Here is a 26,557-nt window from a genome sequence, read left to right as displayed (position 1 = left end):
CCACTAATTTTCATTACCTAGTATTTGCTCGTGTATGATAATCTGCTATCCTAGGATGTAGAACCTGCCAGCCACTCCAAAAACTGAAAAGACCACCTACTTTCTTGCTCAGCCTCCTTTGGAACTAGACTTGGGCACATGAGTAGGCTTCATCAATTAAATAAACTTGTCCCTTAGGAGCAGGCATTAATACATAGGAAACAAGGACTATATGGGCTTTAGTCTGGTGAGGGTTAATGCAGCTGCAGAAACTGTGTCTGGTTTTTCAAAGGCAACAGAAGTGCCCAGTGTTTCTCTAAGTGTCATAAGTAGTGCTTCCTCTAATCCTGGCTATGCTGCCTCTGCACCTGGTTCCTGAGCCCTTTGAGACTCTTGAGTTATTTAATATCTGTTGAGAAAACTTCTTTCCTTACGTATCAGCCAGGTTTTATTTCTATTACCTCTATCTAAGAACGGGTACCTTGGGGAATCTGTTCCTGACTATGCCATAGACTTGCTTTGCTCACCAAAGTAAGTCATGCCTGCTCTCTTGTTCTCATTTTTTTAAATCATTGTATTACTGATAGTTTTTCCAAGTCACAGATTCTGTCTGAATAAAGGAGAGGGGGGGTGTGACTGTTATGAGAGCCAAGTGAATATGACCTCATCACTTTGCTGTCATTTAATGCCATGCTTCTAGGAAGTGCAAGATTTTTGGCTGCATTGCGGTAGGGTTCTCTAGTCTGGGTTCTGAATTTTTCTGGTACAGTTGTTATACCATGATTACTAGGTACCTTGTTCCTTGGACCTGATTTATAGTGTTCATTGTAACTAAGCCATTTGTTCTAATGTAGTGGCAGGTTTGGCAGTCTATTCAATCTCCATTTCATCCCTCACACAACATTTATCAGCCATGTATTTGGATATGTTTGATATAACCCTTATAATCCAAGAATGGTATCAAATTTTGTCTAAGTCAGCACAGCTCCAGATACCAGTATGCAATGATTGGTTATGAGGTGGGCAAGTACCTGAGTTAGAGCTCAGGACTCTCATTCAGAGGTTGTTATTGATAGTAGTCACTCAGTGATACGGGGAGTCAAACTCACTGATTGGGTGGCTCCGTAGAAACCAGAAAGGATGGGGCTGGCATTGTGGTGCCATAGGTTAAGCCACTGTCTCCCACGTGAGCACTGGTTTGAGTCCCGGTTATTGTGTTTTCAATCCAGCTCCTTAATAATATTCCTGAGAAAGCAGTGAGAGATGGCCCAAGTGGGCCCCTGCAAGCACGTGGGAGACCCAGATGGAGTTCCTGTTTTTGTTTGTTTGTTTGTTTAAAGATTTTTATTGTTATTGGAAAGCCAGATATACAGAGAGGAGGAGAGACAGAGAGGAAGATCTTCCATCCGATGTTTCACTCCCCAAGTGAGCCGCAACGGGCCAGTGCGCGCCGATCTGAAGCCGGGAACCAGGAACCTCTTCCGGGTCTCCCACGCGGGTGCAGGGTCCCAAAGCTTTGGGCCATCCTCCACTGCTTTCCCAGGCCACAAGCAGGGAGCTGGATGGGAAGTGGAGCTGCCGGGATTAGAACCGGCGCCCATATGGGATCCCGGGGCTTTCAAGGCAAGGACTTTAGCCGCTAGGCCACGCCGCCGGGGTTTTTAACTTGGCCCAACCTAGGTCATTGTGGTGATTTGGAGAGTGAGCCAATAGATGGAAAGTCTCTCTTCCCTTTCTTTGCCACTCTGCCTTCCAAATAAATGAAAACTTTTTTTTTTTTTGCTTTTAAAAGAAGACAGGCCTTTTTGGCTAAGATCATGTGTAGAAGAAGACAAAATGGAGAGATTAAAACAAATTGCAACCTTGGTGACATTAAGCAGTTGGGCTGGTTCAGCATTTATCAAAGGCCCACTGCACTTCTGGTTCTTTTTCAGTTACATAAGCTAGTTAGTTCCCTTCATTAATGAAGTTTCTGTTAGATTTTCTGTTACTTGCAATAAAGAGATTCATATAATCTTAGGGTGTTTTGAGAAAAAGGTGAAATTAATGAATAAGTGGGGAATCCCATAGGTAGCACTGCTTACTCTCCACCAGAGCCTGCTTTTTCTGCTGCATTCCCTCATCTCAGGAAACACCTCCCACACTAACCCACCTGTCTAAACTAGAAAGAAATGTGGTGGCCTTGCAACACTTTTTTTTTCTCCCTCATTTCCAATAAAATCACTCATTGTACCATCTACCTTCCACGTCTTCATTGTCTCTGCAGCCTGCCTTCATTTCTTCAACCCATTACTTCTGTGCAGTGTAAATATCACAACCCACAGGAGTGTCCACGAGCTGGTCCTTCCTCCCCTGCCCCCCCACATCTCATCTTTGTTCCCCACTGTTTATCTATCTATCTCTAATCTCCTGCTTGTTGAACTGTGAGGGAACAGATGGAATTGCTACATTATGTTCAGTCAGCATTTAGCACAGTACATGGGACATATCAGGTGCTCATTAACATTAGAGGAATTAGTAAATGGACCAAGGACTTGCTCTCTCAGCACTCTCTCAGCCTTTGCTGAACATAACTCCTCTGTCTGAAAAGTCCCTCCCTGTCACTGTCTCCTCTCTGATTAATTCTTCTTTGTTCTTATAGACTTGGCCTGGGACATGACTCTTCTAGAAAGCAAACTTTGACGCTCTAAGAATCTGGGACTGTTTTCAATTTTTCCTAGCATTAATTGCATTGTATCATTCGGGTGGGCTTCAAATCTGAGGCCTCAGTGGCTTTAGGCATCATGAACGGCAAAGCCCAGGTCACATTGTTTGATCCTTAGCACAGGATTGGACACAGAAAAAACTGTGATGACAATTTGTTGAATGAGTGAATCCAGGATGTGTGTGTCAACCAAAGATGGAGGCTTGGTGTTAGCCAGTTTTCATCAGCTCACTATTCAGCAAGGCCTCTCCCTCTCCCCTTACTACCTTCTCCTTCAAGTCTGTCTGCAGCTGTCTCTGTCCCTTGTCTCAAGGTGTGCAAGTTCTACTGACCGCAGGAGAAGAACAGGCATTTCTCATGTACACGCAGTCACTTCCTTTCCCCAGCGTGCACCTGCCTCTGCGCTCAGCGCTGTCCTCACACAGAGGACTCCTTTGCCCCGCTCTTCTCTGAGGGCTCAGAATGATGAACACTTCTCCCCTACTCATGTTTTCCTCCTCTTTGCCAAAGATAAAGAAATCTGATTCTGCAGGATTTAGCATCAAGAGCACTTCAGTTGCTTTATGTTTCATTTGCTGTGTTTCCTACTGTCGTTGTGTATTGCAGCATCATTGTATTCCATTGTTAGAGTCATATGTCACAGTGACTGTATCAAAGTGTTAGTATGTTTCAACAAATGTGTTTTTATACATGCCAGTATTTGTTTCATATATACACACACCATAAACTTGACCTTTAACATAAAGTGTAATAGCATGTAAACTGCACTAAATGACATAACCTTTTAATAAATTATTAAAACTTATTAAAGTTTATAGTTTATTTAAAATAATTTCAGCCAAAATTGTTAAAAGGAACATAAAATTGTACTTATTTTGGGGGTAACATGCGATGTTTCAATACATATATACATTGTATAATGGTCAATATGGGTAAATATGTATTATCTTAAAATTTAACATGTCATTATGGTAAAAAGTTTCAAAATCCTAATTTTTAGCTTTGTGTATAGAAATATACAGTACATTATCTATGGTCACTCTACTGTGCAACAGAATCCCAGACTGTCTTACTCCCATCTAAGTATGAATTAGTACTCATTAATTGACCTTTTCCCATCCCTTGCTTCCTTCTTTTCCTTCCTCCTCTATTCTTTCTCAGTGTGTGATAACTTCTAAGACTCTTCATGTATGAGCAAGACCATGCAGTACTTGTAATCGTGTACTTGTTTTACTTCACTTAACATAATGACCTCCAGTTTCATCCGTATGGCTGCGAATGATAAGATTGCATCCTGTTTTATGGTACAGTAATCTTTCTTTTTTTTTTTAAAGATTTTATTGTTATTATTGGAAAGCCAGATATACAGAGAGGAGGAGAGACAGAGAGGAAGATCTTCCATCCGATGTTTCACTCCCCAAGTGAGCCGCAACGGGCCGGTACGCGCCAATCCGATGCCAGGACCAGGAACCTCTTCCGGGTCTCCCACGTGGGTGCAGGGTCCCAAAGCTTTGGGCTGTCCTCGACTGCTTTCCCAGGCCACAAGCAGGGAGCTGGATGGGAAGTGGAGGTGCCGGGATTAGAACCGGCGCCCATATGGGATCCCGGGGCTTTCAAGGCGAGGACTTTAGCCGCTAGACCACGCTGCCGGGCCCGAAGTAATCTTTCATTGCGTATGTGTGTGTGTATGCACAATGAAATATATATATATTTCATATATATATACATATAAACACACACACCTCACTGTCTTTACCTATTTCTCAGTGAAGGGACCCTTAGGTTGTTTTAATTTCTTGGTCACTGTGATACACATGGGAATGCAGATTTCTCTTTGAGGGCATAATTTTGTTTCCTTTGCATACATACCCAGTACTGGGATTCTTGCAATGTATGGTTGCTCTATTTTTTGCTGTGTGAGGAATCTCCAAATTGTTTTCCACAGTGACTATATTCATTTACATTCCCACCAACAGTGTCCAAGGGTTCCTTTTTCATCATATATTTTTCAGAATTTGTTATTTTTTTGGTATAAAGACCATATGTCACATAACAGGTACCATCATGCTAAATAAGGAAAAACTGAACGGTATCTCTTTAAGATCTCTGTATACTGGGTCTGTGTTGTCTCCACATCTATATATTTGAATACCAAGGTCTCTATATCTCAACAAGTATGTCTCACAAGGTTAATTTAACCTCATCTCTTTAAATGCCAATATTGTGTACCCTACTGTCAATATACGTTCCAATGACTGTATATACTCCCACGTCTCTATGTCCCAGTGTTTGTGCCTGTCTCACTATCAGTGCTGCAAAGAGTCTGTGTGAAGCAGTGTCTTTGTGTCTCATTGTCTGTCTGTATTAGTGTCAGTGTATTCCAGGATCTGTCTTTCAGAGTGTCTGTTATGTCCCAGGCTGGATGTGTCCCATGGTCTGGATTTTATTCTGTGCACTATGGTAGCATGTTGTATGACATTTCTAGTTTCAGTAGTTCTCTGAGCTCCTTTGTCTGTATCCCTGTGTATCTTTGTGTCAGTATCAGTGGTGTGTGTGTGTGTGTCTATGTCCAGTTGTTTGTCCCAGTGTCTTTGCATTGAGCTGTTTATTCCATACTGTCTGTATGTCTCAGTGGCTGGAGAGCAAGCATCTGTGTATCTCCATTTCTGGATGTGTCCCAGTAATAGTGTTTCTCAGATTCCACATATCCCATTTCCTGTTTACTCTAGTTTCTATTGATCTCTGGGTTTATGTGTTCCAGTGACTGTATTTTCCACAGTAAGCATATTGTAGTGTGTCTATGTGTTGCAGTATTTTTGTGGGTATTGGTGTCTGTACCTTAGTTCCAGTGAGTTTGTGTATGCATAACTCAGTGTGTCCTATATCTATGTGTTCTGCTGCCGAAATAGTTCCCAGTGTCTGTGTGTCCCAGTTTTTGCACACTCCTGTACTCCTGTGCTCCAATAACTGTGTCTTATAGTGTCTTTATGTGTCAGTGTCTTCCAGCCTCCGTGGTTGGCTAAATCAGTGGCTTTGATTCCCAGTGTCTGTATGTCCTAGCAACTATTTCCTCTGGTGTCTGTACATCCAAGTGTCTCCATGTCTGCTAACTGCATCCTCCAGTGACTTTGCAATCCAGATGTCTGTGTGTTTCCGTGTTTCTGTAAGTTAATGTATGTATCCCAGTGTCTTGACTTCCCAATGTCTGACCTTACCCTTGACTTGTGTGCCAGTGTCTAGGGGACTCAGTGGGTACTCTGTGCCCTACTGACACTATGTTACAGTTTCTATTTCCCAGAGTCTGTAGACAGCCTCTCTGAAATCCAATGCCTGGGTGTCCCTGTGTTTATGTCTCAATGACTGTACATGCCAGTGTCTGTCTTGGTGTCTGTAAATGTCCCCACATCCTTGTTCCTTGGTTTCTATTTCCCAGTGTTTGCATACACCAGTGACCATTGGCATTTGTAGTCCTACTGTTTCTGTGTCCTTCTGTATCTGTGTTCTAGTGTCTGCGTAACAATGTTTATGGAGCTGAGTTTTGTACAGTCCCACACCTGCGTGTGCCACTGACTGTGAGTAGCTCAAAACCTGTGTGACCCACAGTGTGTGTATCCCAGCCTCTGAGCGTCCCAGTGCCAGAGTGCCCCACTGTGTATGTATCCTAGTGTTTGCTTTGTCCACTGTGAGTTCCAGTGTCTCTGTGTCTGTTTTTTCCTTTCTGTCTTGTGTCTTTCTATCCCAGCATCAGCATGTTGCTGTATCTATGAACTCCAATTTTTTGTGTGTTTCGGTCTCTGGACCATAGGTTCCTGTTGTGCGAGTAGCATATGAGTTTCAGTATATGTATCCGTGTGTCCTGGGTTCTGGGTGTCTCCCAGTGGCTTGTGTACTCATACCTGTGTATCAGTGTCTAGTCACATTGTTGCTGTGTGCCAGGGTCCCTGTGTGGTCTCACATCTGTTCTAATATATTTGTTCATACCATTGTCTCTGTGTGTTTTAGTGGTTGCCTATGTTTCCCAAGTGCTGTGTGCATCTTAATACCTGTGTAGCCAGAGCCTGGCTATGTTCCAGTGCTTACATTGTTTTATGTTCTCAAGGTCTATGCAGCCTAATGTCTCCAGGTTCTGGTTTCTATGGTTTCCATTGTATATTGTGGCCCAGTATTTGTATATACTTGGTTCCCTGCAATTCCTCAGTTTCTATTTTCCATTTTAATGCATCCATTTGTCATACATTGTATTAGTGTACTCTCAGGGGTTATATATCCACATTTCTGGGTACCACTGAGTCTCCATTCTCTTATTTTTGTCCTTGTGTTTGTGTGTCCTTGACCTCTTGTGTTTTAGCATCTGCACATCCTTGGCCTGGAACATACCTGTACCTGAGGCTTTTTTTTTTAAAGTATCCTGAGCCCATGTTTTCCTGTCTGTGTGCCCATGGAGCTCTATGTTTCAGTGCCTGGACATGCAATGAGCCTCTGTATTTGAGCATTTTTGTGTCCAATTTTCCTGCACAGTGCTGGCTTTTTGTGTATTCCTGTTGTGTTACATGCCTCTAAATCTTTGCGTGGTGCTGACTGTGTGTGTGCCCTTGAATCTTAATGCATTGTGAGTCTGCAGGTCCCTGCATCTTTACATGTGACTTAGGGTCCGGGCCCCTCTGGATCTGGCTGCCATGAGTCTTTGTGTTCTAGGGCTGATATGCTTCCACTTTTGTGCATCTTTGTGTCCTGGAAGGTCCTGTGATTCAGTGCCTGTGTGTCCCCTGTATCTGTGTTTCTTGTGTCTGAGGGTCTCGGACCCTCTGGCTTTGCCTGACTGCATATGCCTCCTTCTATGGGCCCTGTGGTGCTGGGTTCTTGAGACTGCATTTTGGGAGCTTTGCTCTTTGTGTCCTTGCCTCTGTCTGTGTTTTGGGTTTTAATCTCTTCTTCAACTATTTTCCCTTAGCCTTTTCAATGCCTCTAAGTTAGGATTTGTTTATATTGTGACGGCTGTGTCTTAAGTTGTTCTGTGATTTGATGTCACTCTCTGTCTTTCTCTCAGTCTATGAAACTTTTGCTCTGGGTCCCCATGCCTGTGCTCCTGTTACAGAGGGTCTGTTTGATAGGCTGTCTCTCCCGCATCTGCTTCTCTTTTACTCTGTCCCTGGTTTTGGTTGGATCAGACTTACCTCCTCTCTGTGTCTGCTGTCTGGACCCACTCATTTTCATCTTTGAGCTACTATCTCTTTACCCCTGGTTCTGATTAGCTGTCCCTGTCCCTTCGTGTGTAGCTTTGGTCACTTGCTGGTGTTTCACTACTTTTAGTATTCTCAAGTGTATCTTGGTGCTGTGTCTTTGTGTACCTGCCTCTCTGGATAGATTTCCTTGTCACTGTAATCCAGTTTGCTTCTATTCTATGTATTTCTTTTTATGTGTGTACATTTCTTTGCTCCTGTTTCTGTATTTCCAGATATGTTCATGTGTCTGTCCTGGATCCATGTGACTATTTGTGGGTTCATATTCCCATGTGTACTGGTTTTACAACCAGCTCCTAGAGTTGTTGCCTTATTTTTTTTTTTTAGATTTTGATACATTGTATTTTTTCTTTTTTTTTTTCATTTATTATTATTATTATCATCATTTTGTGATACAGTTCCATGGGCCCTGGGATTTATCCTATCCTCTCCCTTAGTTCTCCCCGCCTCACCACTGAGTTCTCCCATATCATTAAAACAACATAGTTCTTCATAAACAGTCATAAGTCCATCATTTCAGGAGAGTCCTGCATCCCATTGTCAAGACATATCCAACAGTTTCACTGGGAGTCCATCCTTGGTGCAGAAGTAGAGATGCACACTGCATCGTATCCTCACATCTGGACATGTCAGTCTCTAGTACACAGTCAGTATAAATCCCCCCAAGTGAAAAGCCACAAAACAAAATCAACAGGAAGAACAACTTCATGCCATTATAAATTTCTATTTTTCTTCCTGTTGGTTATTGCTTTTAAATCCCTGTATCCATGTCACCACATCACAATGTCTCCATTAATACCTGAGTCCACGCCTTCCCTATCCTTATGTCTCAGTTACATGTCCTGATCCCTATCATTTTGCTGGTGTTGGTTAGTCTTTGTGTGTCTCTGGATTGCCACATGCATGAGTCTGTGCTCTCCTTTCACTCCTCTACATATGGGCATGTTCCTGGGTCTTTGTCTCTAAGTCTAGGTCTATGTAACATCCTGCTTATAGGTCTTTGTGGATCTCTGGCCCTGAGTCTTTGTGTTCTCTCACCCTGCTCTGCCTCTGCCAATATACCTGTAACTTACTGTTCCTGCCTCTCTCTCGCTGGGGGTCTCAGACTATGGTTCTTCAGTGTCCACATGACTACCTGTGTTTCTGTGTCTTGATTCCTCTGCTCCTATGTCTGGAATCCTACATGTGTCTAGCTCTTAGTCTGTACATTGTATATTGCTGTGTTCCAGTGCCTGTGCCCAAATGACCTTGTTTTCATTTCTTTGCCTCTTTGCGACATGGAAAGTAACTCAAAAGCATGGGGCTACAGAGGTCCAGCAAGAGCACACTTGTCTTTCTGTGTGTGATCTTATGTCTTTGGTGTGTTTATATACATTGATTTTTCTATGGCTGTGCCATGAGACTTTTTTGTTTATTCATTCAGAAAACATTTACTAAGCATCTAGTTTGTTCTAGGTACTGACGTTACATAGGTGATGATTTCAGTAAAGGTCCTTGCTCTCAAAGAACTCACACTCTAAGTCAGAGATCCAGACAAGAAAATAGGTGATTACCACACAGAACGATAGGTACTGTGACCTTGGAGGGGATGGGGATGGGATGTGGGGACGCAGAGGGAGGGATCAAACTCAATCTAGGAGATGGGTCAGGAGAGGTTTACCAGAGGAAATAACAATGGAACCTTGGCAAGGGAATTAAATTTACTTGCATGAAGTGAAGGAAGAGCATTTCGTGCAGAAGGAAAAGCGTATGCAGAGATCTAGTAGTGGGAGAGAATTGTTCCCAGATAATCTGAGAGCCTTAGATCTGCCATGGGAGCCAGGGGATATTGTAAGCAGGACTGGGGACTTAAGTTTTCTTTTAGGAAAATCACTTCTGCGGTTATTGTGGAGTGTGGTTTTGGAGGGAGTGGAGACTGGAGCCAGGAAGGACTGTGAGGAGGAGTCGCTCTGCTCCTGGATACAGAGGTCTTCATGTCTGTGTGTTTGAGTATCTTCATTTATGCATCCCCTCGGTATATGCACAAGTGTGTGTCTCTGGAAACGTCTTCACGTCCCCAGATCTTTGCCCCTAGCTCATCCCATGCCCTGCTCTCTGGATATCCCACATGGAGGTCTCGTGGTTCTGAAGTTCAGGAACCATCACAGGACATAGCTGAGGATGGACTGGCCCAGCAGCCGCTCTACAAGAGAGCGCTTCACCAGCCAGCAGGAAGCCCAGCGGGGCCGAAGCCTTGGGGAGTCCTTCAGCAGCTTCTTGCCTAGAACCACAGGCACATCTGGGCCATGGCGCCTCTGCAGGTAAGGCCCCGTAGGTCCTGTCACCAGCCGAATGTCAGAGTGCTGGAACTGCCCTGAAGGAGAGAGAGGGAACACTAATCAGGGTGGTGACCTGGGACCCTGTTTTGAGCTCCGAGAAGATCCTAAAGCAGGAAACCTAGAGAGAAAACTGAGAGGAAGGTGGAGAAGCTAAAGCCTGGAGGAGGCAAGAAGCTAAGCATTGTGGGAAATGTGACAGAGTCAGGTGGGATAGGAGTATAGTATGAGTAGGGGGAAAAGTGAATGTGGTGGCAGAGGAAAGGGGAAGATTTTTTTAAAACAGAATTATTTATTTCTTATTGCAAACTCAGATATACAGAGAGGAGGAGAGACAGAGAGGAAGATCTTCCGTCCAATGATTCACTTCTCAAGTGGCTGCAACGGCCGGGGCTGAGCCAATCCAAAGCCAAACGCCCAGAGCCTCCTCTGGTCTCCCACGTGGGTGCAGGGTCCCAAGGCTTTGGGCCGTCCTCAACTGCTTTCCCAGGCTAGAGGCAGGGAACTGTATGGGAAGCAGGGCTGCCGGGATTAGAACCGGCACCTACATGGGATCCCAGGCATGTTTAAGGTGAGGACTTTAGCTGCTAAGCTACAGCGTCGGGCCCCAAGGGGAAAATTTAAAAGGACAGGAGTAGAGGCAGGAGGCCCAGGGGAGGTAAACCTGTGCTCACCTGCCACTGCTGCTCTGAGTCCTTGGTGTAGGCCACTGCTGAGGTCCTGCTAGTGTCTCAGAAACTGTGACCTGGCTCTGCAACTTTCCTTCCCATCAGCCTTCATGTAAAATAATAAACTGAAGTAATACCCCATCTGACTGTGTCTTCCCTCTGTTGATGGTCTTTCATAGTTCCCCACTGCCTTAAGAATCAAGCCAAACTTCTCAGCCTGGCATTCAGCTCTGATCATTGCAGTTCCTGCAGGCTCCATTCTTCTATGCCACATTCTTACATGGTCTTTCATGGGAAGGGTCTCCCTTCTTCTCTAGAAGGACTTTCTTGAGCTATGAGTCTGGGAAAGCACCACCCCCACATACTACACAGTGTGGAGTCCCCCTGCTGCCTGGTCTGCTTTCTTTCCAGTGCTGACCCTGCCCTGTGATCCCTGTCTCTGACTGACTCTTTTTTCTCCAGACCAGGATGCCCGAAGTGTAAAGCACAGCTCGGATTCCTCTTTGTGGTTGAGGTGCTGATGGGGGGTGGGCGGTGAGGCTTTCACCATGGCAGAGTCTCTCTTGGGATTGGTGTTTCCTGGTCCCGCTCAGTCTGAACAACACTTACCCATCAGGCCACGAGCTGAGTTGCTGAGGCCTGAGCCGTCGACCACATAGAACCCCAGGTGTGGCAGTTGCAGGGCGCTGGGGTGTATGTAGCGGTGCCGGAGGACTAGGAACTCAAGGTTGGGCCCAAGGCGGAGTGTGAGACGGCTTGCCGCAGCTACATGGAGCTGCAGTTGGGGCCTCCTCAGTATGGTAGGTTGATCCCAGGACAGGTGCAAGACACCCTCTCCTTGGACAGAGACAGAACTGCGCCTGATGGTAATAGTGTAAGCCCAGGGCTTGTCTGTTGTTACTGTGATGAGCTGGAAGTAGGTGCGGTTCTGATCTTCGTGCCCTGGCCTTGGTGGTGCCCCAAGCAGCCGCCCACTCACGTGTAGTCCTGGAGGGAGGGGAATAGCACCTGCACAGTCATTTACATGATCATCTGGAGCATGCGCAGGGGTGAGGTGTCAGGCACGGGGTCCACATGCTTCTACCATGGCCCGCACACCACATGTACAGGCTCATCACTGTGGAATTGGTTGCATGTGAATTATGCATGTTTGCCTGTGAGTTTATAAATGTCTGCATTTGCCTATGCTCAGAAGAGTATCTGTAGGCATCTGAGTGTTTAAAGATGGCATGTTGAGATTGTGTATTTTTTGCTTGTGTGTTCATGTGTGCTTATGTTAGTGTTCTAAGTCTTGGTATAACACTGCATGTTTTGTCTATATGTTGATATGCACTGTTGAGTACCTAGAGTGTCAATGTGCATGCATCTGGGTGTGTCACTGCATCTTGGTGGACATTTCCATGCTAAAGTGTGTTTCCTGTGTCTAGGGTAACACAGTATGTGTGACACCTGTGTGTGTGGAATCCTGGAAACTGAGCTGAATCTGGGGGTATAAATACTTGTATGTTGAGGTGTGTCATTGTATATACCATGACATATAGTTTGTGTCACTGTTTGGATGCATATTTGTGGATGTCCACAGGTGTGTCTGGGTAATCATGTAAGTTTCTTAAGTTTCTTGTATGCTGCTGTGTGTGAGCATTTATATGTGAGTGCCTTGGTATTTATGTGAGTATATTTTGTGTGTGTGTTCATGTGTGCCTGTATGTTTTCTTGTTTGTTACTGTGTGTTAGTAGAGTACACTACTGTGTGTGAAGACTTTTAAGTCCACAAATGTCTGTCATGAGCATATCTGGTTGTGGGGCTGGAATCCTTGGGGACTCTCACCTGCTTTTGGGTCCTCTATGAGCTGCAACAAGTCTCCTGGGCGTCCATCCAGTGTGAAACAGATCCTCTCTTCTGAGTGTGGGATACGCACCACAAAGTGGGGATCTCCATCCACTGCAATGTAAGAGATGCAGCTCTGAAGCCTCATAGGAAGGGATACAAGGGAGGACAGTGAAGGGAGGAGAGAAGCAGGAAGGAGGCCATGCCCATTTCCCAGAGAGCAACAGAGAGAGAGAGAGAGAGAGAGAGAAAGAGAGAGCAAGCGCTCAGTCCTGGTCCCAGTATGTGAGCCACTCTGCACTACAGCAGGAGGGCTGCAGGGCTGGCTTACCTGAGGATGAGAAAGTGAAGATGCTCGGCAACATATCTGCAAGACAGAGGGACTGTGTTGGTGAGGCATTGATTGGCTGTATCTCTAGGAACTTTGCTGTGACTGTTACAGGGTTTGTTCTGCACAGGTGCATGGACTTGAAGCTTGGGGTCCTGTTTGGCAGTGTTGAGGTGAGGGGAAACATTAAGAGATGGAGGCCTAGTGAGAGGTGATTAGGTCACCAGACTTGCCTTTCAGGGATGGGCTAATGTTGCCTTAGGCTTCCTACGAGTAAAGTAGTTCTCCCATTGCCCAGGGTGCGGGGCCAGGGGGTTTGGGAACACCATGCAACCAGCAGAACTGTGAGTCATATAAACCTCTTTTCTGTGGAAGTTACTAGCTCCGTTTTTGGAGCAACACAAAATAGACTAGCACGCTCTAGGAACACTGGGCTCTGCGTCACCTTCACCCAGCTATGGCCAAAATGCCCAAGGTCAGCACTGAGGGCTTTCCCAGGATCTGCATATGCTTGTCTGTCCAGTGTTTTCTTTACACTCCGCCCAACCCGATGGGATAATCTTATGACTAGATGCTCTCCTTCTCTTGTTACAGACCTTTTATACCCATTTCCCCTGTCTTCTCGAATGTTTTCCTTCCACTTAACTACCAAGAATTAATTTTCAGCTATCATTCAAGGACAACTCAAATGCTTTCTCTTCCTGTCTGCCTGTGGAATTCTTCTGTAGTGCCCAGCATCTCTTGGTATACATGCTTTGCAGCATCATCAATCTGTGAAGAGGATGAATTGTCACTGCTATCAATGGGTTATGTCATGTGGCCCTGTTGATCTTAAAAGTGGGAGATCATCCAGATGAGATTGATATAATCACATGTGCCCTCCATCTAGAGGTGACAGAAATGATGTGTGAGAGGGGCTTAATGTGAGGGTGATTCTTCATGGTTGTCCTTGAAGATGGAGGTAACTAGGTGATGAGGAATGTAGGAGACCCCTGAGTCCTGAGAGAGACCTCAGATGATTCCTAGGAGCTCAGAGTGTCCCCCAGCCAACAGCCGGCAAGTCAACAGGGATTTCAGTCACTCAAATACGAAGAACTGAGTTCCACCAACAGCACAGTATGTTCTGTCTAATATAATATTGTCATAGTCTTCATGCAAAGTACAAAATATATAGGTAATCAAGTATATTCATACTCTAAAAGATGAATGCCATAATGGAGACTAGCAGACGGGAAGTAAAGCTATGTTGTATTATGCATCTCCCGAATAAAAGTAGGATTCCTGATGAAACATTTAAATATATCTTTACAATATGATACTAGATTTTCTATCTTTGCCTACACTTATCATGCCATGATGCACTTCAATTGCAGAAAGTGTAACATGTAATTTTTACCAAAGGACTAGACTACTGTGATAATATAGGGGGAAATGGTGGGAGAAGAAAGTGGGGGGGGGAGGGGGAAATCCCTATACCTACAAAACTGTATCATGGAGAATTTTTGAAAAATTAATGAAGAGGAGAATGAGAATTCAGTTTGACAAACACTTTGATTTCAGTCTTGTTACCCCACGTGTAGACTTCTGATCTTCAAAACTGTGAGACAAGTAGTAGGTGTGGTTTTAAGCTGCTAAGTTTTGAGTTTGTTGTGTATCATTAGAAAATTAATACAGGATCTGGCACTGTGGCATAATCAGTAAAGCTGCTGCCCATGGTGCCAGCATCTCTTGTGGGTGCCAGTCTAAGTACCAGCTGCCCCACGTCCGATCCGGCTCCCTGCTAATTAACTGCTTGGCCCCTGCACCTGTGTAAGAGACCCAGAAGAAACTCCTGACTCCTGACTTCAGACTGGCCCCAGCTGTGATCATTGTGGCCATTTGTGAAGTGAACCAGAGGATAGAAGATTCTCTTTCTTTCTCTTCCCCCCTTTTTCTCTCTCCTTCACCTCCTCCCTCTCTATCTCTCTCCTACTTCCTGCATCTCTGTAACTCTGCCTTGCACATAACATAAATAGATCTCTTTTAAAACATGAGTATATTACCTTTCCTCGGGCTTTGATAATGCCAATGAGAGCTGTAATTGAGTGAAACTGAAAGCTTAGGTGATCTTTGCAGGGATAGCACTTGCTCACCTTCTGCTGGCCGCACCCAACTTCTCTGAGACTTCATGCTGCCTCCAGCTCCTTCCAGGATCTCCTCAGATGTTCCACCCCAGTGTGGACTTCCTGCCAGCACAAGAGAAGAGAAATAGTTCACACTCCCAGGGCAAAGTTGCCCTGATCCCACCAAAGCACACACTCCCCTTCTGACCAGATCACCCCTCACTGGCTTCTGAAACTGACCCATCAGTCCCCCGTACCGGGATCTTACACTTCCTACAGCCTCATAGACTTTCAAGTTCAGACACATTCAATATTTTTCCTCACAGAATCCATCCCTCCATCCCTCCCTCCATCCATCCATTTATTTAGGCATTGCTTAGGCATCAAAGATATACTGTGGTGAATAAGCCAACCCCCAAAAGGACAAATACGTGTTTTCTCTGATATGTGGGAGAGTTAACACAGACTACAAAAATGTGTGGGAATGAAACGGATTTTATTGTTATTTTTAGCTCTTGTTTATACTCCTGTGGAGTGGTGGTCTTCTAACTTTTTACTTGCTAAATATTATGATTAGTGGTGTATTAAGCCTGTGATTACAGAGGGGATTCAAATTATGTTTTTGTAAAAATTAAAGAAAAATAAGAGGAGGAAAGGAGGGTTCAGGAAGGGATGGAAAGAAGCATTGCTATTTTCTTAGAAATGTGTCTATGAAATATGTGAAATCTGTCCTTTTATTAATAATTTAAAAAATAAACAGACATGCTTTCTGACTTGATTAAGCTCATAGCTTAGTAGGGGAGTTGTAGTTACAATTTAGTAAGAAATCATAACTACAGCTGGTGATAAATGCTATGTGAAAAATAATAAGGTGACCTAGGGAATTCCAGAGAGTGGAAGTAGCCTATTTAGGCAGAGAGTGGGTACATGGTTATGAGCTAAAATGAGTTGGAGTTTGAGGGACAGTGAAATGATTGAGGGTGGTAGGAAGAGAACAGAGCAAGGCAGACAAGGTGATTATCAAGCAAAGCGAGGAGTATGAAAGAACTGCCTGTGTAGAGGCAAAGGTGGGGGCTTCCGGAAGGAACAGAGAGATCAATGGGGCTGGTGTTCAAAGAGTGTGGTGAAGGAAGAGAAGGTGAGGTCAGAGAGGCATGGATGCTGTAAGCCATGGAGGGACTTAGGACTTTATGCTTAGTGCGAGGGGAAACCCTCTTCAAGGATTAAATTGGAGAAGAACCTGGAGCAAATTGTGTCTTCAGAAAATGATTTTGGCTATTGGGAGATCTGGACAAGAAAGGAAGCAGGAAGACTTGTGAGGACCAGTGGAAAAACATTCTAGATAAGACCACAAAGGCAAGGACAGTGACAGAGTGGCAAGAAATGGGCAGATGTGAGAAATGCATTGGGGGCAACATAGCCAGGAATCAAGGATAGATAGGATACTAAGGGAGAGGGGTGGTGGAGAGAGAGAGGGCAGGTTGCGGATATTGTGCCCTGTTTACGTCAGCACAGTAGTGGAGTGGTGAAGCACGTTTGTTTAGAGACCAGATTGTATGGCTTCAAACATCTGACTAGCTGTGTGGCACTGCAGAAGGGACTGCTCTCCTCTCTGCTTGTCTCTCCACAAGCAACATGTGTATTCACAATTTCTTGTGAGGATTAACTAAGAGATAAGCACCAAATGTAGAGTAGTAGCTCTACAGAGGAAGAACTCAAAAGTGTTCATTGCTGTTACTTCACAGTCTTTGAGGAATTTGAGATAATTCTCACCATCTTCCCATTTTAATCAAAATCACAGAGCATAGGAAACACACAACAACAACAACAACAAAACCCCACTCTGACCTGCCTTGCTCAGTGATACTCCAGTTTCTCCTCTTATATCCCTGCCTTCCTTGGGAATCATCAGTGATTCTCTTGTTCAACAAAACAAACGTCAAAGCTACAGCTTAACCACTTTGTTTCTGTATGTGCTGAGGCCCAGAGAAATGAAGGCACTAGTTCAAAGTTCCAAAGCAAGCAAGCCAGAAGCCAGCAAGCAGTTGCAGTGTCACTAGAGTTTTCTAAAGCCTTGTTCACTTGCAGATCCTAATGCTCTCCATCTATACCTCCCCCACCCCTGCCGTGGCTTGCCTCTTGCAAGTAGCACTCACCATCTTCATCAGGAGTGATGAAGGTATAGAAAGCTGGTGGGTCCAAGGACTCCACGAACTTGGCTTCCACTTTGGACTGGGACAACAACTTTAGCTCCTCAGGGAGAAGGAGCAGATTGATGGCATCAGGGAGAGTGCTGGAAGGCAGCAAGATTGGCAGGTTTGGAGCACTACCTTCTGGCATAGGCCTGGAGCTGTTAGGTAGACCTGTTGTTGGAACTACTGGCACAGAAGGGCTCAGAACCTTCCTGGTGCTCTGAGACTCCACCAGCAGGTCATGTTGATGCCAGAGCCTTTCAGTGGGCATCAGGGAGGGCAGAGTAGCAGTAAAGGGAGTGGGGAGGGGTTTTCCAAGGACTGAGGTGGTCACGGTAGTGCCAGGAACTGTGGACCTTGAAACTGTGCTCTGGAATGTGCTTAAGTTCTGGAGTGGTGGGGGCCAGGGCCTGGCAGAACTAAAAGGGAGTGGGGCTTTGGGTGTGTAAGAGGTTGGAGACCCAGGTTTTGAAAATGATAAGCTTGTGGAAGTTTGGTGAGGTGGCACACTAGGATTAAAAAGTGATGGGGTTTGGGGGATCTTGGGTGAAATAATCACAGATTTGGGGTGTGGCAGGTTATTTGGATTCTTGAGAGCAGGAGGGACCTTAGGTCTGATATGTGATGGAGGTTTGGGAATCTGAAGTGTGGAGACCCCAGGTCTGGGCTGTGGCGGGCTTTTAGGGGACTGCGGTATGAGAACTGCAACCTGGGGGTGTGATGGGAGTTTGGGTTTTGGTTGTGATGGAGCACTGGGTTGGGAATGCAGGGGAGGAAAATGCTTCATCGTGCCAGCTTTGGGCTGTGCTGGGATGCCAGGAATCAGAGGTGGGACTTGCATCCTGGAATTCATGGGTGATATAGTGGCAGGATTCTGAGGTGCTGGAATGCTGGGCTTCATAGGCAGCGAAGCCCCAGAATTTAAAGGTGCAGAGGCAGCAGCTTTCATCCTGAGAGTTGGCTGGGCAAAACTGATAGAATCCTGTTGCGTTGGAGTTTTGGACTTTGGGTGTGCTGGTGTTGATAGAGTACCAGGGTTGTGACTCAGTGGCTCCAACCCCTCGGCAGTGGGTATCTTCTTTGTAGAGGCAGTCATAGTTGAAGTTGGTTTCGCAGACCTTGATTTGGTGAATACCTTGGGCACCAAAGTTGACTGAACTGTGCCTGTTCCCTGGCTATGCCTGTTGCTGGATGAAGGCATGATGGTGCTTGACCCAACTGTGGTAGAATACTGTCCCTTGGTCTCACTGTCCTCCCCGGGCTGCACCATAACCAATGAAGTCAGAGGTGTGACAAAGTTGTATTCAAGGGACAGGTTGAGGACCTTGGCAGCTAGCAGCTGGCGAGTAGTGGTGTCCCTGGCTTGGAAGCGTGCCTCCAACAGCTCTCGAATGGTGACGTAGGCCCAGAGGCGGCGGATGAAATGGGCCACGTTGGGAGTTGGTTGTCCTGGGCAACCGAAGGCTTTCTGGCTGCCATTGGTGGCACTTTCACTGTGGCGGGCCACAAGAAGCTTACCCTTATGGCCACGGGCTGCCAGGTGGATACCAAGTTCCTGTTCACCTGGCTGCACTTGGCCTGCCACCACCAACTCTGAACCCCCAAAGTAGTTGGGAAAAAGAGCCCTAGGGGAGGCCCCAACCAAGCCTCCCAGGTAGTCCAGACGCACGTCTGCCAACAGAGGCATGGAGATCTCCTCATAGAGTCCCTGCAACTGGAGGGCTGCATCAGTGTCCTCAAATATACGTCGGGCTATGCCTCGGTTCTCCAGGGACAGGCGACGCAGCAGTGGGAAGTCAGCATCATCACCAAAGGCCAAGCTGAAAAGGGCTACTCTGTGGCCCAGTGCTTGGCGGACATTGGAGAGGATCTTACCGGGGGTCGTCACACCAGCTGTGGGCTCTCCATCTGTCAGGAAGATGATAAGAGGGATCCTGCCCACACGGGGGCCCCTCCCAGGTTCCTGGCTGCTGTGGTGCAGCACCGAAGCAGCTTCCAGCAGAGCTGCGTTGATATCGGTCCCTAATTGGGGAACAGATTGTGAGACCATCTTCTCTGGTCCCATCAATCTACCCTCCCATCCCTCTGGCAGGCGCACTGGAACCCTCACTAGCCTCACAGGTGTCATGTCTCATTTTTGCTCTGGCTGCTTCTGCTGCTTATCCTCCCAACTGTCTTACTCCCACCCAGACTCCTTAAGATCTTACAGTGGGGCCCACATGTCCTTGGCCTTTATCGCTCCCTGCCTCAGACTGTTATTTGCCTGTTTCCTGGGGGTGGAGGTTTCATTCCTAGTCTGACTGACAACTATCCAAGGATAGCATCCCCCACCTGCTTGCTGCAGTGGGAAAAGGGCTGAGTTGATAGGAGTCAGTGGACAGAGGAGACTTCACTCATGGTCTAGGAAAGAATTCATCAAAAGCCAGAAATCAAGATCACAGTTTGCTCAAGTGCTTGAAAATAAATATCTGGATTATTGAGTTTAAAACATGGTAGCCAGTTTTGCGTGTTTTCCTATTGAAAGAGGAGAAACCCAATCCAAAGAGAATCCACCTTAAGATACATTGAGGGCTCGGCAGCGTGGCCTAGTGGCTAAGGTCCTCGCCTTGATCCCATGTGGCCGCTGGTTCTAATCCCGGCGGCTCCACCTCCTCTCTATCTCTCCTCCTCTCAGTATATCTGACTTTGTAATAAAAATAAAATAAAAAAATAAATCTTAAAAAAAAAACAAACCAAAAAAAACAGTAAAGTTGACACAATCATATTAAAAAAAAAAAAAAGATACATTGAGAAATCTCCATATCTTCAGGAAAAGAAGATAGCAAGAGAACACAGAACAGTGTTTGTGGACATCGGAATGAAAAGAGACCCTGTGTAGAAGTCAATTTATAACTTTCCATTTCCACGGGCACTTTGACACTCCCTCCTGTTTCTATAAGAATCAATAGTGATATTTGAGACACGGGGGAAGTGAGGAGGACGAGACAGTAAAGAAAGGGCTTCAGAAATTTCCCATGGCAGCGAGGCCTGTCCATTTGGAGAGGGAGGGAGCGGGTCGATTGAACACTTACAGCCTTCAGCTTCCATGCGATCCAAGTAGTTCTTGGCACTGAGCACGTTCTTAGTGGTGGCCTGAATTGAGCCTCCAGCTTTCCAGACACTAACCGTGTCAGAAAAGGAGATGATGTTGAAGTAATCATTGGCTTGTAGGTCACTGAGGATCACGTTCATGGCCTTTTTAGTCTGCGGGATGTCAATAAAGTGAAAGGAATCAAACAAGACTTGAGTTCTGTGAGAATGCCTTTTTCTTTGCAGGCACTAGCATCCAAATGTTGTATGGTGTTATGACTTTCTGATTACAGCAATCTGTGAATGTATAATTCTCAGATCAAAATTCTCTATCAGCTCTAAGACCCAATGCCTAAAACTGCGTGGTTCAATATGGGACCTGCAAGCGATATGTAGCTAGGTAAATTTAACTACCCATTAGTTAAAATGAAAGAAATAAAAACCCAGCTCTCCACCTGCAGTATCTACCCTTTGAGTGTTTAATGACCACATTGTGGCCAGTGTCTATCATATTAGGCAGCAGGAAATTTTAGAATATTTCTATCGTTACAAAGGTTCTGTTGGACAAAGCTGTCTACAAGGCTCAAGTTCTGTATTTTTAGAGGCTTAAAATTCATGTATTCTGTGATTCCCTAGGCCTTCTGAGACAGGAATCAATGATTTCAGGACACTGAAATTTAAGAGCTTTAGGAATGCAGGATGTTATAGCTTCTTTTCAATGACTGCGCACTTTGGTTCTGCTCTACTCTGCCCATGTGCCTCCCCCACTATCTCCTTCAGACCAGTCTTAACCAGTTCTTAGATAACCCAGATTCCATGTCCCCTCCATAACTTAGCTTTAATTGTGCCATTTTGCCTTTATTTATTCACATCTTCACTGTTCTTTCAGTTGCTCATTCTCTTGAAAATTTTTCTTTGCACTGCCTACCTACACCATTCTGGTTCCGATATTCCTGTCCCAGACTGCTTGCTGATCATCTAATATGGGATATTTTCATTCTGTATGCTGGTATCAGGCATCTCTGATAATAGGCTTTAGAATTATCTGCTGCCAGGGGCTGGTGCAGTGGCACAGCAAAGAAATCCTCTACCTGCTAGTGCTGGGATCCCATACGGGCGCAGGTTCGTGTGCCAGCTGCTCCACCTGCTATTCAGCTTTCTGCTTGTGCTCTGAGAAAGAGCAGAGGATGGCACAAGTTCTTGGGCCCCTGCACCCATGTGGGAGATCCAGAAGAAGCTCCTGGCTCCAGCTTCGAATCAGCTTATATTTGGCCGTTGCAGCCTTTTGGTGGAGTGAATCAGCAGATGGAACAGCTGTCTCTCTGTTTCTCCTTCTCTCTCTCTCTGTAACTCTTTAAGACAAAAAGTAAACAAAATTTAAAAAGAATTTTCTGCCTCATCTTGTCATCCTTCCCTAGACAACAGAGGTATAAGACTAGGTACATAGGAAGCTCGGGGAATAGGGTATACTTAAGAATTATGACCCATGTACTACATTTGCTGTATTTTAGGCACTGTGCTACATATTTCAGATGCATTAACACATCTAATCCTCACAACAACGCAAAAAAGAAGGTACTAATACTATCTTTATTTTACATGTGCTGACACCAAAGCTTAAAGAGATGTCACAGATGAGGCTCATAGACAGTCACTGACAGAGTAGAGATTCAAATTAATATTTTGGATGTGTTAAGCCTAGTGATCCTGAATATAATTTTATGTTTTCAACCTCTCATATAGGTATGTGTTTCAGATACCTAAGGAAGGACATTTGAGACTCACTTTCCCTACCTGTTAAACTCACAGGATGGACTGTGAACATTTGTGAGTCTTTTCTGCCATAAAATGGTTCAGGGGAGAGGTCAAATATTCGGAAATAGGGAGCTAGCACAATACACTTACTTCCCCTGGGAGGGGTGAGGCTTAGGAGGGTGGTCTTGCTGCGAATAGAAGTGGAAAAGTGAAGTGCCAAGGAGGGGTCGGTGAGGGCACCGGAAGTTTGAACCTCTTGTCGAACTGGCACATATATTTTTTTGACATGTTTTATTCAGTTTCCCACTATTTTGAGAGTTCCAAGCTATATTTCTGTTATTCCTCTCTAATTTTATTTGGTCAGAGAGAATACTTTTTTCTGATTTGCACTCGTTAGAGCTGTTAAAACATATTGTATGGCATATAATGTGCTCTATCTTGTTAAATGCTCCATGTTAGCCGGGGAAGAATGCATACTCTGCTGTTGTTGGATGAAGTTCTCTTGAAATGTCAGCTAGATCCAGTTGATTGATTGTGTTGTTTGGTTCAACTACTTCTTTAAAAAGTTTTTACCTGCTGTATCCACCAATTACTATTAAAGGGGTGGTGAAGTCTCCAGTAGAATGTTGAATTAAACTATTTCTTCTTTGAGTTCTACCACTTTTCACCACAAGTAATTTTGGTGCTGTTATTTGGCGCATGCACTTTAAGGATTACTTATGTTGGAGAACTCAGCCTCTAAAAAGAATAAAATGCACTAATTTGTACTTGATAGCCACCCAGCTTTAATGGCTGTTTTATCTGAAATTATTACAGCTACCCAAAGGTTATTTTGACTTGAGTTAGCATCACACATATTTATCCCTTCATCTTGATCCTTCTGCAGATTTATATTGGACCCAGATTTTTTATATAAACGTACTCTTGTTTTCTTATCCACACTGACAGTCTCTGTACTTTAGCGTGTTAAAAATGTTTATCTTCATAGTGATTATTAGTAAAACTGGATTAATATTTGCTATGTGTGCAACATTTTTCTATTCATGACCCTAAATCTATAGTTTTATATCTTTTTCTTCCATTCATTTTCTTTTTAAATGTTAATTGGAGGCACGTTGTATAATTTCATTTTCTATCATCCATTACAACATATATTACAATTAGAGAAAAACGTTAAGGGTTGGCCATAGAGTTTGCAGGATGTGCTGAAAAGTAACAGAAGTCAGTTTTCCAATAACTGTAACAGTTTAAATCCAAGTAAACAGGCTTTGTAGTACATTTCTAAGAATCCTCTCATTCAGAAAAACTGCTATTAACTTTATTTGCATATCATTTATATTCGGTGCTTACATTGATGTTGTTATGATGTGATGCTGTATCTGTTAGATCACAAAAGAAGAAAACAACGATATTCCATTTTACCATCAGCTATTTCACCTAACACCCTTCACTGTCCTCAAGGAAGCTCATGGTGTCTAGCATAGGACATTTCCCACGGCCTGCAGGACATTTGTCACATGTTGCAAAGCACTCTCTGAGCGACAGTTCCTCAGGTTCTCTTTGTCTCTGGAACCCTTCATCTCCCCTTGACTGTGGAAGGATGCTTTGGACGCACAGACTTCCAAGCTAGCGAGGTTGCTCCTGCCACACTTGGACTACTTGCCTCTACTCTCTTGCTTCCTTGCTTTCCCAACAGAAGTCAGAGCCTCCTGGTGGAGCTGAGCTGGGATGTCCTCTGCCCTCTACGGAAGACTTTCTCCAGGACAGACTACACATTGGAAACACTACACCCAGCTGTGGGTTTGTGCTGTTATCCTGTTGGGGAATGGCCTCCTGGACGTGTGGTTTGGTGCACACCATTTATTCATCTTGGGAAAAGTATATCCATTATCAACTCAAGTCTACCTTGCTGGATTCTGCTGCGTCTGCCATTCACCTAGGACACATGGTACACCTTTCTGGAAACCACAAACATTCCCAGGGCGTTGGCTACCTTCTGTTTTCCCTTTGTCTCCACTTTGGGAGATTTCTAGTCACATATTTCCAAATCCACTGATTCTTGTCTTGGCCGTGCCCAGACACTGAAGCGCTCACAAAGACATTCCTCATACGCTGTTTGTGATGTGAGCATTCCTTGAGATTTTCCTAGGGCTTCCTAATCTGCCTGTATTACCTGCATGGCCCTTGTTTCCATCACAGCACTTGGCATACAAGCCATACTTGGAGAAAAATCATGGTCTGGGGGCTGGCATTGTGACATAGTGAATAAGCTGCCGGTTGCAAAAGAGGCATTCCATACGGGCAGCTCATGTCCCAGATGTTCCACTTCTAATCCAGAACTCTGCAGATGAACCTGGGCAAGTAGTAGAACACGTTCAAGCACTAGGGCCCTGAACTCACATGGGAGACCTGGGTGAAGTGCCTGGCATCAGCCTGGCCCAGCCTTGGCTGCTATAACCAACTGCGGAGGGAACCAGCAGAGGGAAGAGCTCGCTCGCTCTCTCTCTCTTTCTCTCTCTCTCTCTCTCTCTCTCTCTCACTCTCTCTCTCTCTCCTCTCTCTCTCTTTCTCTCTCACTCATCCCTCCAACTGCCACCACTCCTACTCTGGAATTCTGACTTTCAAAATAAACAAATAGAACTGCATCATGGAAAATGATGACAATAAAACCCAAACTAAACAAATCTTTCTTTAAAAGCCCCCTTTCAACAATTCCTGATGTGATTCTGCCAACACCTCTGATATATGAGTCTCATTCTGATGTTGCTTCCTCTCTCTCAGCTCTTCTGCCTTTGCCATGCTCCTGGTTTACGGGACAAGCAGAGGTGAGGCCCAGAGGGGCACCTCAAGGCAAGGGGATGCACCAGGGAGCTCTTCCCTGCTCCAGGCGAGGGGGAAAGGCTGTGCTGGTCACCTGCAGGACTTGCAAGTGTCAGGGACTACAAGGACTAGCAGATGCTGTGTTCTGTCTCCCCGAGAGTCACGGGCTTTGGGAGAGCAGTTGTCTTAACTGGCATCGTCAGCTCTGCGTTCTGTCCGCGCTGACTCCAGCTATGGCACGGCAACTGTAGATAAGGGATTGAAGTGTGAGGGGAGAGAAAGCAGTGGGAACTCTATAATTAGGACTCAGCCCAAGGACCACCGTGGCCCTGCTCAGTGCACTCCCCAGCCTCCTCAGCCTCTGCCCCTGCGGCTGGGGAGTGTGCTCCCTGACCCTGCAGCCGAAGCAGCAGCAGCTGGGCAGTGCCCAGGCCACAGCGGGCAGTCAGTCTCTGGTTGAGCAGGACTCAGCCTAGCTTAGGCTGGAAGCTGTCCGGCACAAGGGGATGCTGACCCCTGACATTTAGACACTGTCCCCAGGGCTAGGGTCTGCCGTGTTCCTTAGGGCTCAGGCTCAGTCATCAAAGTCCCTATGGCATGCGGTGTGCCCTGTTCTGCTTTGAGGGAGCCTTGGAAAGGTGCTCTAAGGAGAAAAGCATGTGGTCTCAGCACCCTAGGGCTTCTGACCCGTCATGCCAGCGCCTGTCACAGCAGTCTGTGAGAGAGACAGTGGCCGAAGGCAAGGGATCTAGGTCTCCGATAAGATCAGAGTCTCTGACCCGGGGTTGTGTGATGTTAGGAGAATGAGGGCGTGTGAGTCTCCAGCAGCGATATCTCTCATCTCAGGACTTTCCATGCCCTGGGCTGCATGGTGGAGGGTCCTGAGGACGCCAGGCCCCGTAGAGCAATGCATCAAAGGCTCCAGGCACATGAGGTCCTGTCCCATGGGCACCGGCCCCCAAAGTGGAGCCATGCCCATCAGATCGAGGGGGACCTCTGGCCCCAGGCCTCCACTGTCCCAGCCTCTGGCCGGCAGGGCCTGCTAAGACAGGAACAGCAAGGTCCCCGGGTCCTCGTTACCTGCTTCATCTTGGTCCCAAACATGGAGCCACTGACGTCAATCACAAACACCACGTTCTTCTCCACGGGTGGGAGGCCTCGGGGCGCAAAGTAGTGAATAAAGTAGCCGTCATAGATCTGGACGGAGAGAAGGAAAGCAGGAAGGCTAGCCAGTCAAGGCCACGCCGCCCTCACTCCCCCGCCTGAACCTGCGGCCCGTCTCAGTGTCTGCTGAAGCAGACACAGGCCTGTTCTTGCTTGTGGTCCCACCTCCTGCACCAGCCCCGGGCCCCTGGAGTGTGTGAGGGAGACCCTCAGCCCAGCGCTGGCCCAGGGCTGGGAGGGAGTGAGAGTGGAGGGGGCTTGGGCCTCCAGGGGTCAGGATCTGGGCAGCATGTGAGTTCCCGTCCGTGAGAGAGCTGGGCTTGCGCAGGCTCGAGGGTCCCTGGGGACGCTGTGCCTGGACTCCAGGCACCATAAGTATTGTTTTAACCTCCC

At 45.8% G+C, this 26,557-nt stretch overlaps 1 protein-coding gene across 1 annotated transcript in view; it reads right to left on the bottom strand.

The window, feature by feature from the left end:
* Window positions 1-9,955: 9,955 nt before the first annotated feature.
* The window catches only part of ITIH6 (inter-alpha-trypsin inhibitor heavy chain family member 6), a 34,162-nt gene continuing 17,560 nt past the window's right edge, over window positions 9,956-26,557 (bottom strand). The window contains exons 7-14 of the mRNA XM_058658724.1: window positions 26,081-26,197; window positions 20,428-20,599; window positions 17,321-19,378; window positions 15,195-15,287; window positions 13,066-13,101; window positions 12,735-12,848; window positions 11,516-11,893; window positions 9,956-10,276 (exon numbers count right to left, since the gene is read on the bottom strand). Coding sequence (XP_058514707.1) covers window positions 10,065-10,276; window positions 11,516-11,893; window positions 12,735-12,848; window positions 13,066-13,101; window positions 15,195-15,287; window positions 17,321-19,378; window positions 20,428-20,599; window positions 26,081-26,197 — 3,180 coding nt within the window. The 3' untranslated portion in view covers window positions 9,956-10,064. The remainder of the gene's footprint in view (window positions 10,277-11,515; window positions 11,894-12,734; window positions 12,849-13,065; window positions 13,102-15,194; window positions 15,288-17,320; window positions 19,379-20,427; window positions 20,600-26,080; window positions 26,198-26,557) is intronic.

Source organism: Ochotona princeps, chromosome X, assembly GCF_030435755.1.
Source record: "Ochotona princeps isolate mOchPri1 chromosome X, mOchPri1.hap1, whole genome shotgun sequence".
In the NCBI taxonomy this organism is placed as follows: Eukaryota; Metazoa; Chordata; class Mammalia; order Lagomorpha; family Ochotonidae; genus Ochotona; species Ochotona princeps.
This window is presented reverse-complemented; position numbering and strand designations above follow the sequence as displayed.